The 13,326-nt window shown below is 52.6% G+C and overlaps 3 protein-coding genes and 1 pseudogene across 3 annotated transcripts; 1 reads left to right on the top strand and 3 right to left on the bottom strand.

The window, feature by feature from the left end:
* Positions 1–2,529: 2,529 nt before the first annotated feature.
* Positions 2,530–5,492, bottom strand: ACA1_019990 (uncharacterized protein; the record flags this gene model as incomplete). The annotated part of the gene is made up of 18 exons (XM_004338712.1): positions 2,530–2,646; positions 2,721–2,774; positions 2,886–2,917; positions 3,018–3,105; positions 3,177–3,221; positions 3,283–3,344; positions 3,412–3,493; positions 3,562–3,672; positions 3,743–3,813; positions 3,880–3,955; positions 4,042–4,125; positions 4,204–4,266; positions 4,334–4,539; positions 4,610–4,709; positions 4,772–4,851; positions 4,929–5,043; positions 5,098–5,143; positions 5,314–5,492. 18 exons carry the CDS (start codon positions 5,490–5,492, stop codon positions 2,530–2,532), a joined length of 1,611 nt encoding a protein of 536 aa, XP_004338760.1.
* Positions 5,493–7,191: 1,699 nt separating this feature from the next.
* ACA1_019980 (uncharacterized protein) lies at positions 7,192–7,859 on the top strand (the record flags this gene model as incomplete). Its single annotated transcript, XM_004338711.1, has 2 exons — positions 7,192–7,290; positions 7,374–7,859. 2 exons carry the CDS (start codon positions 7,192–7,194, stop codon positions 7,857–7,859), a joined length of 585 nt encoding a protein of 194 aa, XP_004338759.1.
* A 714-nt stretch (positions 7,860–8,573) lies between these two features.
* Positions 8,574–10,155, bottom strand: ACA1_019970 (annotated as a pseudogene).
* An 87-nt stretch (positions 10,156–10,242) lies between these two features.
* Positions 10,243–13,177, bottom strand: ACA1_019960 (SWIRM domain containing protein; the record flags this gene model as incomplete). The annotated part of the gene is made up of 16 exons (XM_004338710.1): positions 10,243–10,325; positions 10,427–10,517; positions 10,603–10,694; positions 10,855–10,928; positions 11,018–11,113; positions 11,217–11,319; positions 11,427–11,553; positions 11,671–11,771; positions 11,868–11,940; positions 12,014–12,085; positions 12,172–12,227; positions 12,295–12,406; positions 12,512–12,629; positions 12,710–12,867; positions 12,943–13,028; positions 13,108–13,177. Coding segments are annotated over 16 exons (1,512 nt in total), but the record flags the coding sequence as incomplete, so codon positions are not given.
* Positions 13,178–13,326: the final 149 nt, after the last annotated feature.

Raw genomic sequence — 13,326 nt, 5'->3', positions numbered from 1 at the left:
ATAGCCCCTGGCAGCTTTTGTGTCTCATCTCAGGGAGCATCCCCAACATCTGCTCCAAGAGTGCTGGTGGGGTCCAACACAATGGTACATTGCATTGTGTATGTGTATGTGATGACTTATTGCTCTTCATTACCCCTTCCACAGCTTACTCCTTTTTAGAAATATGCTGACAACTCATCACATACACATACACAATGCTCATGCAGGCCTCTACACCATCTTCATCAGTAGAGTGAACAAGTCCTATACCTTCAATCCAGAGTTGCTGCTGGTCCAGGACATCACCAAGATTCCCAAGTGCATCAACTGAGTATGTATTTTGCTCATGTAACTTGGTGGCACATGCTCTTCTAACCTGCTTTCCTACCAACAATAGGTCATGTCTTCTATCAGCTTGTCCTCACTGCCTACGCCTCAAGCACCAAACCACAAAGCATTCTCAACTACACTCCACTTCATGCTACTCCACTCCATGCCTGCTTCCATCTCAACTTCAGCTACCACATCAATGGAGCTTCAGCACAACCAAACAAAACCAAGACCAACATCATCACAAGTGCTATCAACAGCATCCTCATTCACTCCAACCCATCCAACATCACATCCTGGACTACAGCAGCCCAGACAGTGGCACATCAACTCACCTCATCCAGTACCTCCACTTCTTCTCAACCTTCACCCCGTTCTTCCACAGCATCAGCTCCTAGCACCCCTACACAGGTTTTCATTCACCCATGCCCTTTTTTCATCACATACACATACACAATGAAATACATCACTGACTCTCAAAATCAACAGCAGTCCCAGCTCTCCACAACCCCTCACTCAGAACCATCACACAAGAGAAAGCATCAAGATCATGAGGATACCAACACCCACACCCACAGATGCAGCAGTGCCCACAATGACTGCCACAAGCACAGCTGTGGATTGTGACACAAGTGCCACAAGAGCAGGAGCCAGAGCAGGAGCCAGAGCAGGGACAGAAGCCACAACTCTGACATTGACCAATTGCCTGACCTTGGGTCACTTTCCCCTTTCCACTCTGGTTCTGATGTGGATAGGAGTGAATACTAAACTCTGTCTTTCCAATCTTTCCAACTTTTAAAATAAACTCCTTTGTTCACTTCCCAATTCATCAAAAAAACTTCCTCCTCTAGGTGTGTGCTCAATGACAATCACCACCATGCCAATAAAATAAAGAACACTGGCTACCCCACTAATCCTCACATTATGCCAACCACACCAAACTAATTTGACTTTGACTGCTGGCCCAGTTACAGTATCACATCTCTCATTATGATGGAATTTTGATCTGCCATATCTCAAGATGCATCCAATTTTGTCATGTTATTGTGAAAATAAAACCATTTTTGTGTTATCTCATAGGTGCACTGATGTACCTCCAATGAAGCATGCAACTCATTCACCAGTGGCACCTCCCTTACCTGATGTTCTGATGTTCAGTGCATGCAATCTGGCAACAGCATGGCCATGAGAGTGCTCAACAATAGTGGGACCTTACCAAGCTTGCCACAACACAAACTACACTTTCACAACAACAGCAACATCAACCAGGCATTTCCTCCTTCTCTTCCTATTCATGTTCATATTTGCTGCTGACAAATAGCTGTGTGGCCCTTTGTAGAATGTCTCAGGAGCAGCAGAAGCAACAGAAGGGGGACCCTCTCTTGGAGGGCCAGGAGCTGGGCATCCAGTGAGGAAAGAAGGAGATCTTGAGTGAGCGAGGTGAAGTCATGTGGGGTGATGTGAAGGAGGGTGTTGAGACCCATCTGCACACCACCACTGCTGAGCCTTGGTTTAATGTGCTATGATCAACTCGCCTCACCCCTGAGCCACTTGCTGCACAGTATACTGAGCCTACTTTTGCTGGCAACAATGCAGGTCATGTCCACCACTGCCAGTGGGGCTGTGGACCTCCCTGATACCAAGCTGGGCAGTGATGTGAAACACCTCAGCAAAAGGGTGTTGCATCACAAGGTTTGTCATCACACACATGTGTTGTTGCTCTTGTGTGCTTACCCTTAACACATGTGCCTGACCTCAGTGCAATGCACACACACACACACACAACAGTCCAGGATGGTCAGCAAGGAGACACCACTTGAGCCCAGTGTGCTAGACCCAGGCTTCACAGGTATGACTGTCAACAAGTCAAGCAGCCATCAGTGAGCAAGGCGTGGGAACATGGGAACAACACATGTAATTGTATTGGTTCTGTGGGGAGGCCTTCATGAATCAGCCAAATGCAAACTCCACAAACAACAAAGAGCTAGTTCCTCTATTTTACATCTCCAAATATTGCCTATAGTTGATCATCCTCATTTGTTGAGCTGTGGTGCTCTGTTGATGGGTTGCTCCCACTACCAAAGCACAGTGTTAGTAACCAACATCTATATGCTTAGAGAGGATGGTAAGTACATTGATTTGCCCTCCTTTTTTGATGACTTTGTTGGTTGTGAATCCCATCCACGCTCTCCACCTACCACAAGATGCTGCAACACAGTGTTAGTTCTGGATAGCTGCAAGGTGGTGTTGTGCATGTACCCTGATCTCCTCCAGGCTGTCCCTAAAGGAATGGGTGAATAGAATTTTGATGATATTCAACCAAAGCCTCAGGACCTCCTGTGGTATTCAACAGTGTTAACATGCATACAGTGTTGGCATATGGACTGAATTCAGGGGAGGCTACAACATACAGAAGAACAGCAGCATACACACATGGCTAGCCCTCCTGCACCAAACATGATATGCTGCAGGTACCAGGTGCCAATGTTAATCCGCTCTTCCAGCTCACTGCACATCCAGAACGTGTGGTATTGTTGTCAGTAAGGTTGCTGAGTTTGTGGATGAGCGCAAGTTACCATTGTGTCCCTGTGGCTGCGCTGCATCTTATCTGCTTTTCAAATGCAGCCGCAATGTCGTCTGGAAAAGGCAGAAGACAGATAGTTAGGACTTCGCCTGACAGTGAAGGCGATGGGCTGAGAATTCCAGACCTTGGATCACGAGAGTATATATCCGGAAGCACCAGGGGTATATCAGCACCATCCAGTAGACCAGCAGAAGCAGCAGCAGTCGCACCACCTACGCACACCAGCGATGACACATCAACATGGTTTGCAGACGTGATTGTGATTGGCGCGTGCTCTACACACCTGCTCTATGGACTCGCCGGACCGGTTAAGGAAACGGAACCGAACCTGCCACGTGTATACTTGTCAGCCAACTTTGGCTTCTTTTGCATAGAGAGGAGATGATGACCTTGATGAACCGATACACTGAATAAGTCATAGCGAAGGTACCGATGATCAGGAATATAGCCACTGCGCGTATGACAGACAGGAATCAGTGCGATGCAGTTTACGACGTTGAGTTGGGGCGAGAACGCACCAGGAATGTAGAAGAGCCCCCACGACCACCACTCACTTCCCCGCACGAAGCACCAGGGGATGCCCGGCACTGCTCCATATGCCTGTATCACGAGCCCGAGATCAAGATTCAGTTCTTCTAACCCTGGTATGAGTGCGTAGGAGTGCGCACAGTCCCAGCAAACGCAGCGATGACGGCACAGAAGGGGAGACCCCAGGCGATGAAGTGGTAAGGGAGGTGCCACTGGCGAATGAGTTGCACGCTTCGTCGGAGGTACACCATCTAAAAAATCAGACCACTGATGTGTCACACACACCACTTTGGTTTGTACTCGCAATGGATTGCTACGTACCTCAAACACGCTCAGACAAAGCGCCAACCACCAGAGGATGGAGGCGAGCGAGAAGTACAAGAGGCCCACGCCTAGTTCACCGAGCGAACGTCAGACCTGGTACGCAAGGGGTTGATGGGAAGGCGAATGTATGACACCTTGCAGAATGCACGGCACGCCGGCGCCGTCGTATTCGCGCGCATTGTCGAACGTGACCTCTTGAGGCGGGTTGCCCTAGAATCCAACGTGGAGGAGTGGTGAGTGGTTCAGGTCCTTGGAGTTCACTCGTCAATCTCGCGTGAGCGCAGTGCCATACATACCCGCGTGCAAGCCATCCGGGTAACGCCGCCAGAAATGATTGGGAAAAAGGCTACAATGAGGCTCATCACCGACAAACAGGACGCCTGGCCAAGCAGCCGGGGGTATAGAGTCGTGAGACCATCTTGCCCGATGGGGAGAGAGTGTTAAGAGGGCCTACGCACGATGTAGATGAACAGAGTGCCGGGGAACCGCCGCTTGCCGGGCATCAGACACATGCTGACCGCCTGGGCAGTGTCCGGCGCAACGATCAATCATGTGCGGAGGCAAGGTGCGCAGAGAGCGAGTGCGTACGGTGAACAGGGAGAGGATGCCGGAGATGCCGTTGCCGACCAGCGTGAGGGTGACTCCGGCGGTCCATTCGGCGTCGGACCACATGGGGTTCGGGCAGGGCAGCACACACATCTGCTTCGGGTCGTAGCCCGATGCTTCAAACGAGTCCTGGGCGTCGTAGTTGTACTTGAGCGGATAGGGGCAGTCCGCCTCACCGTACGGCACGACTGGCGACCCGAAAAAGATTAGAGTCGGTCAGGCTGGCTACTGCAGCATTGCCCAGACGCCACGTCGTACACATATCAGGCGGCATCGCGATGCATTGGGTGCCGTCGGGCGGAAACGCGGGGAATGGAGTGCCGGTGCTGTTGTCGATCATGTCGCAGTCCGGCAACATCTGAACGGCCAACGTAAGAAGCACGGCAGTGTGTAGAGCGAATCAAAGTGTGAAGGCTGTACATTATCCACGCCCTGCGATTCGAAGAAGGCGGCGCAGCCAAGCACCGCCGCCTCACACACGCTGCGGCACGGAGGATAAACTGCCCAATGTGTGTGCGTGTGCGTGCGTGTGCTGAGCGGCATTCGCTTGCACAATTGTTATCTCTGCGTGTCGTACCGTCGAAGAGGGGGAAGTTGCTGTTGAACTGACAGCGGAGGAAGGAGCCCATGCAGGTCAAGGCCACCAGTGGGGTGCGGCACTCGGGCGGGAAGAAGGCCCCCATCGCCGCGGTCTAGCGGTGGCGTGAGGACTGTGAAGCACGAGAAGAAGGAGTTTAAGAACGCACCTGGTTGGCCACACGCTTGTCGACCGAAGCGTAGGTGTCGGGATACCTGCAAAGGGGAAAAGGAGGGTTGCGGTCGTCCCGACCCAATCAGTAAGGATCTATATTTAAATATGCAACACCGAAAACCTAAAACAAACTTATCATGTAGCGGGTAATGTGGTGGGACGTAGGTACGTGAGAAATACGTTGGTTGAAGGTGGTATGACATGGTCACACTTCCCTGCGGTGGCGGGAGAGCCGGTGTAGGGAACGCATGCCACGCTGTACGCTCGCTCCCCCTGAGTGTGGGTGAGAGTGTCGCTGGTTGCCATATTGACGCAGCAACCTATCAACAGCCCTACGATGATCGCCACAGCCATCCACATCATCTGCACGGCCTTGCTGACCACGCGCATCGTGTTCGTTGCGGCACACTACACTTGAAATAACGTCCCAAGTCCGAGGGTAAAGTTGATAACTCGGGCATTTATCACAAAAATCAATAAAAGCCTGCTGCTGTGCTCAATAAATGATAACTTCATCAAGATCTTGAAGATGCCACGGAAGCCAATCATTCAGCGTGTGGACTTGGGCGTGTGGCGACAAGTTGGTGTTGGTGACCCCCTCATGTGGCACGCCATTGTGTCAAAGAGCAACAGTCACCATGACTGGACACAGCAAAAGCTGGCGCACTTGTCTTGAAGGTTCTACAGCAGCACAGAGATGGAGAGAAAGGACCACATAAGCATGGAATGGGTGAGAAGGAGTGGTGATTCACAGAGGAGAGAATTCATCTGATGATTGAGCTTCTCACCATCAACAAGAAAGGGGTCACATACACAATGAAAGGCGTACAGGAGGTGTTTGAGAAGCACTTTGGTGAGTGGTGGTCCATCTTGACACTGATGAAACATCTCATGAAAGAATACTCACAGCAGAAGGCAACATTCAAAGACCCCCACAAATGGCTGCTGGCGAACTGCCTCATCATCAAAGATTTCATCATCTGGCAACTGGAAACCCCATGGCTGCACCACTACCAAGTCAAAGTCTTTGATGAGGCCTGCATTGACTGCACACATCTTGGCAATCTTGTCATTTGGTCACACTGCAGACAACAACCACTGCAGGAAAGATATCAACATGACATCATGGTGGAGAGCTGGATGGTGAATGTTCTCATGATACTGGATGCCCCCTTCCCCCTTATCTTTTCATTCACTGCTGATTCAAGCAACAGTGAAAAGTTTATTGAGTTCATTTTAGATTGTATTCATGCTGGGGATGTCATCTTGGGAGATAATTGTTCATTTCATCAGCATGGCTGGAGCAAAGATGTAGCTTTTGAGCACATCAATGCACTTGGGGCAGATTACTGGTTGTTACCAAAGTACTGCCCTGAGTTCAGCCCTGCTGAACAGGTGTTCAGCTTTCTCAAAGCACACCTTCAAAGCTCATTCAATCCCCAAGATGATCTTCTCCCAGCAATAACAGCCATTTTAAATAAATAACCATGCCAATCATGCTCAGCTGGTATGAGTCATGTGGCTGGTTGGTTTAATTCAACCTTCTACATTGTAATCTTCCTCTTCCTCACCTTGAGGGAGAGGTTGGGGTGGAGATTGGAAGGCCAGAGGATGAGTCAACAGGTGAAGTTGGGTGGCTGCTGATGGATGAGCACATCCATGGGGTGGGTTGATCTTGGGCACATCCACAGTGTACAGCCACCATCAGCCTTTTCTTATTTCCCAGCAATTTGATTGCCATTGCATCAAGATCCTTTGGGGGCGTCCATTGGCAGTCTGGTGAGTTATGAATGAGGCATTATTGCCCAGCTACAGATTTATTTGTTAATTTTTCTTGTGTTAACAATTTTGTCAGTAAGCCTAGCTGAACATGATTATCATGGTTATGTGAAAGTAGGAATAACCATCTCTTTGCACAACAGCTGTTTTTGCCTCTTGAAAAAAAAACAAACACATCATGAGTTCCTCATCTACCACTGATAGCAACAAACTCTCCTCCTTGGTTGTTGACTTCTTAGTCAGTGAGATGCCGCCAAAGGCCTCTCATGAGTTGACAGCAGTTGAAGGCCAGCAACAACAACAACAACAGATGCCCATGTACAAGGGCGGGTGCATTGATGCCATCTTGGAGCTCTACGAATACGCCACCATTTCAGACGAAGAGAAGGTCAAGTTGGCAGCCCTCCTGGTTCTCCCTCGATTTTCGGCATTGTAGAAGCTGTGGGTGCACGAGAACTCCAAGTACAAGTACAACTACAACCTCAACTTCAGTTCTTCAACGCCAAGCCCATGCTCATCCCGATCCTCGAGGAGGCCATGCTCAGCCAGCTCCTTCTCTCCGAGGATCTCATCCAAGTGGAAGATGGTGTTATGTGTCAGCTTCACCAAGGGACCAAGCACAAGTTCTTCGACGGCGAAGCGCGGGCGTTCGAGTACGCCATGGCCTACGTGGTCGGCGGTGCGTGGCTGCAAGTCTCTGTCTTCCGCGACAGGGCCAGGCTCATCGGTGGTGCGATGCACCGCCTCGAGCGATTGATACCCGGAAACCGTCCGACGACAGCGAAGATGCACCAGAACCAGCGCGACATCCTCATCGCCACGCGGATCGCTAACGATGCCATGGCCTGGTTCCGTGCGTTCGAGCTCAAGTACCGGCCGAAGAAGCACGGGAGCGTGTACCTCTTCGACAGCGATATCACCACCAACTGGCACGAGATGGTGGAAGCGGCGGTCCGCGATGTGCACGAGTTCATCTAAGAGTTCGTCGAGCACCGATGGGGAGTGCTGCTGCCACGGTACAAGATGCAGGTCATACGACGCCGAGCGTTGGTGAGGAGGACGAGCAGGGAGGACAGAAACAGTGGCGCCGTGCGCAAGTACATCAGCTCCTACAGTAAGTGGGGCAGAACCGTCGAGGAGATCTACAAGAGGAAGGGCTACTGCTTGCATCGACATTTACCGTCCAAGTATGATGGTCTCGATCGCCAACGCCGCGCGTCGCCGCCCATCGTGTTGGGCGCGCGTCGACGAGGCAAAGTGAATTCGGCGAGGGTGCTTACATCGACCTCGCCCGATCGAGCACGACTATTTTGGCCACCAGTGCCTGCGACTTGAAGTTATGCTAACGCCCGGAGAATTCTAATTTAGAAAGGGTGTGGGCCTTAGTCGCTGAGCTGGGACCGCTCATCAGTTAGAGCACACAGCCAGGAGTTCCCTTCTGTTGGCGCGTTCCAGTGGTGATAGAAGGATGGCTGGACCATGAGCCACAGGTACGCTGCCATCACCAGCTCTTCCCTTGCCCATCGTTCCTCTTTGTGGTTGGCGGTGCCTGTCAGTACAAGGAAAGAGTAATAGGGACGCTGGGCACTGGTGTGCACGTACTGAGTGTTTCGTGGTCGGACATGGTGAAGGCCGTCACGTAGAACACAACTGGCCCCGCATAGTACTCGCAGTCGCGTCTTGGCTGTTGCATCAGCGGGATCTGCGGCCACCTTAGTTGCCACACAGGGACGAGTCATGGGAGTCTCCTGTGTACCTTGAGGCGCTGGCGTATCATGTCAACATTGTCCACGGACTTGGGGTTGATCAAGTGGAGGTTGAGACAGAGCCCTTGATAAAACTGGCCCTTGCCCTCACCCAGCATCCCGTGCAGTTCCCTAAAGACCTGAACGAGCGTGTGGGTATGGGTAATGGCCTGCACAATTCAAGGAGAGAGTTGTACCTGCTCCTGGTAGTCGGGGTCGTCCATATGTTCGCAGTCGATGGCGTACACAATCACCAGCCTTGTTGGCCATGGGCTGTAGCCCAGGCGCAGGCCTCGAAACATTCGTTTGCTGTCCCTCCACCAGTTCCTAGAGGGACAATCTTCAGAAGACTGCTGGCATAGGTGCAGTGGATGAAGGCGATGCATGTGTGCATGTGTGCGTGTGTGCCTGCGTGCTCGCACGCTCACGCACCTGGGCTTGCGAACAATGCAGTAGTTAGCGACGTCTCGTGCTCCTTCCCACACGTACTCGCTACGCAGCGAGCAGGTCTGTTGGATGTGTATGCGCATCACCCGACACTCCCCTGGCGAAGTGTCATGTGACAGCAATAGCTTCAGTGCTCCACAGGGTGGACATGTCCTTGAAAGAAGAGTGCATGCGCGCAAGGAGCCTTCTACCAGACCTGTTGGGCTCAAGATGTCAACCGGTGCAAAGGCGGGGGGCGCTGGGTCATCTGTGCACACCCTGACCGCCGTGTTGTCTACATTGCATTTCATTCTCAAAGGGTCAGTTCCTGCTGTAGTGCGGCCAACTTGCTAGCACCGAGTAAGGACAGTCAGTACCAGTGACCGCGGATTCCTTGATGATGTCGGCAATGGCCGACAGCCGCTCGAAGGACGTGTGACCCGCGATGATGAACCCGACATCGCTCTCCGCCTGCCATGTCGACACCATCTCGTGCATCCTGGTGCACCCCACCTCGTGTGTCCGTCCATGAGTACACGACACCACCCGAAGAAATGGGCCAGGGGCGGGGGCGTCGTTAGCGCGAACCGTCTGTAGGCCGCCTTCCATCCACTGGTGGTCCTACTTTCGTCTTCCGCTCCCGAGTGGCGCTGTTGCAACACAAAGGCTAGCAAACGATGCCTGACTCCCGAATGGTTGTCGTCGTGGAGGAAGCTGGCAAACACGTCGACGGCGGGCCGCTGGAGCCACTCATTCGGTTGCTCCTCGGGCACAGCCTGGTGCCGAAGAAGATGAAGGCGAGGTCCACACATGAGGTCAATACACATGTTCACCAGAAGGGGAAGGGGATGTGCGCTGAGAAGGGGTCATGTACGTGGTAGGGGTGGGGAGCGGCGTCCTCGCCCCAAAAGTCGGTGCCGAACCGCCGTAGGAAGAGGGTGGCCCACACCACGTCGCTTTCAGCCTCCCCCGCCAGTGCACGGCTGGCTAGGGCCACCTGTACACCCCCCCAACAACACGTCCCGGAAATAAATGAAAGGGCCCAAGCGCAGAGGACGAGAGGGAACACGAGAGACAGCAGTCTCTAACTCCACTGCGGCCATTCTGATAATTCTTCGTATGCACAATCATTTTCCTTGTGCCGTTTTTTATTATGAATTTGGCCACCACAAACGGGCGGGTGGATGATCTCAAGACTTCTTGTTGGGGGCCGGTGCTGCTATCCACCCACTCTTCTCGATGAACTCATAGATCCTGTTGACCCGCGGTGTATCTGCGCCCACATCATCATCATCATCGTCATCATCATCGACAAGGGTACTTGAGGGTTAGGGAGGCAACTCATCACTCAAAGAAGGCCTCTTGTCGCCGTACCAATCTTGATGAGTTTGCGTGCGAGCGCCTTGGGCATTTGTCCGCCATGTCGCAGCGACTCCCGTATAAGGGTCTCCTTGATCAACACATACTGCACGCGCGCGCGAGAGAGAGAAAGAGAGATGTATAAGTGCTGCTCTTTGAACTGCCTTCTTGAAGAGGGATAAAAGTGGAACCTGTTGCGGGTAGAGCCTGAGCGCTCCACACAGCTCCCGTTCCTTGAGGGACAAACACTCCAACTTGGGAGCTCCGGTCAAGTCCAGCGGAGCTGCACACGGTCCCACAAACACAAGCTTCCGGTTAGTAACCGCGGTAGTCCACAACTGTGGGCCATACAATGGCACCGGCAGCCACACACACACACACACACATCACACACACACACACACACACACACAACACACACACACACGATACGACAACGATACCTTGCTTCCTCGTGAGCTTCCCCTTTTTCTTGTCCTTGTCGTCAGTGAGCAAGTCCCATGGAATGGCATTGTGTCTGCAAAACGGCGATCGTGAGCAGGAGCTAAGGGGGACGCAGCCTTGGAAGCAAGCATTATGGGAGACGGGCAGCAAAGCAAAGCAAACCTGTTGATCCATTTGGAACCGCGCACGCCAGTCCTCTCCATAGCGTAGATGGAGTTGGCTACGCCGCGGGTCATTCGGCCCTTTTCTGCTTCGCGCCTGTCCAAACAGACGAGCGACAGAGAGAGGTGCGTAAGTCGCCGCGCCATGGGTGAGGGGCCGACAAGGAAAGAGCAGAAGAAGAGGAAGGCATCGCCTGTACCGCGCCTTTTCCTTCTCATAAACTTCGCCCTCGATCAAGGTCTTGATCCCCATCTTTCGCCATTCCTGCAGCTGCATTATTCGCTTTCGGAGTAGCGACTCTTCTGTTAAGGGTCGACGTTGGGAAAGGTCAGCTGCGCGCACGCGTTGAATTGTAGATTTCCGAACTTCGTGAGGGCGTGGAGAGGAGAGGGGGGAGGGCGACACGTACGGACGAGGCCATCGATGAACGGCTCGTGTTCACCCTTGCCCTGCAGCTGCAGAAACTTCTGCATGGCTCGTGAGATTTCCCTCTCCTCCTGTATCTCCTCCTTGCTCTTCTTCTCCTTGGCAGCAGCCTGCTTCTACGCAAATGGAAACACGCCAAGAGACCAGGGTGAATACATATATATATACATACGGACCAAAGGCACGACGTGAGCAAAAAGGCGAGGCACACACTACACACTGCACACCTTCTTTTGTTCGACGAGGTCATTCTCGATGACGAAAGCTCTCCGGTATAGTCTTTCGTCCAGCCTTCTGTTGTACACCTCCAGCGCAGAGCCCTTCAAGTCTATGGTGTACATACACGTCACAGTGAAGGGTGGTCAGCACACATCGCTCCGAGGAGGATGCCAGCGCAGATGGGGGCGAGGGACAAGAAACCGACCTCTGATCTCGTCGTCATCTTCGTCTTCAAGCACAATGTCGGCAATCAGGCACTCCGCGTCATTGTTCCATTCCTGTGCATGGCCCATATAAACAACTTGCTGGTAAGAAAGCTGAACGCAGTCGAATACGCTCATTTCTACACACCGTTTCGAACTCTTTGCGTTTGGGCATGTAGCCGGCTTGGTCCGGCGCAGCAATCGGACAACTGACGTTGTGCTGCACATAGTTGATACATTCGCGTCACGTCAGCACAACACTCCAACAGAATAGAGCCTTCGAAGTCTCAGGAATGAGGAACTGACCTTCACTTTCTTCTTTTGGTTGGTTTTGGAGGTGGTCTTGGAACCTTGTCCTTGTGCTGCCCGGGTGGTGCAGGTATGAGAGCAAAGCGGGAGAGAGGTGGAAAGGGGCTAGGCCTCGCGTACACAAAGCGGAGGAAGCCGGCGGCTCAGGCTCGGCGAAGCTTGGACTTTGATGTCGGCCTAGCCGCGTGCGCAGGTACTCTTTCAGATCCGTCGTCAACGTCTTGGTGGTATCCTGCAAGGCAGCACATCCAGCGTAGCGAGGTCTCATGTCTCATGAGCAAAAGAGAGGAAGCGCAAGTGCGCGGGGCACAGGCGCCTGGGAGGTGTGATCACGTACAGGTTCGGGAGAGGTGGCGCTTTGAATGTAGACGGTGAAGTAGTGGTCTCGACAGATCTCTGGCGATTTGGTGGTACCAACGTGCTCAGAGATTTCGCTCCAGTTGCCAATACCATACCTGGCTCAGCAGCGCACCACCCACGCCGGGGTGTCAGAACACTTGCACAGCATGGAATCATGTATAGAATAAATGCGTACATCTGGATGGCTTCGAGCAACAACAGCTCTTCATCGGCGCCCCAGCCTTCCTCGAAGAGGGGGAAGGACATGTAATCCATGATCTTGTAGTCGTGATCGTTCTTGTGCTCTTTGATCTCCACCCCTACAGAAAAGCACTCCAGACACAGATCAAAGTCCTGAAACCCACGTTCGTAGTTAGCACACACCGCACACACCGCACACACGACACACACACACACACAACAGTGCACCTTGCAAATGGCGCAGCGGATGCGCACGACGTTGGAGATGTCTTTTTGGCAATAGTCGCAGTGGTACTGCACCGACGACGGCCGCACTGCACCCACAGCCACACCAACACTCGTATGCATGAGAGCAGATCTCTCAGTGAAGAGATTGGTCACAAAAAAGGGCACCTTTGTCTCCTTCGCCCTCCAGCTTTCGCTTTCTGCCACGGCCAGAGCCAGGCGGTCGGCCCACTGGACGCCTGGTACGCCGCGCGGCAAAATACACGTGCGATCTGTCGGTTAGACCTCACCATCTTTGAAAATGGGGCAAATTCGTCATCTTGGGTTGCGGAAAATGTGGTTTGAGGGGGGAGGGGATTTGATGGCCAAAAAAATAAGCATGTTGAT

The sequence above is a fragment of the Acanthamoeba castellanii genome (assembly GCF_000313135.1).
Source record: "Acanthamoeba castellanii str. Neff unplaced genomic scaffold scf7180000084033, whole genome shotgun sequence".
Taxonomy (NCBI): Eukaryota; Discosea; order Longamoebia; family Acanthamoebidae; genus Acanthamoeba; species Acanthamoeba castellanii.
The sequence above is the reverse complement of the archived record's forward strand: the minus strand, read 5'-3'. Positions and strand labels throughout refer to the sequence as shown.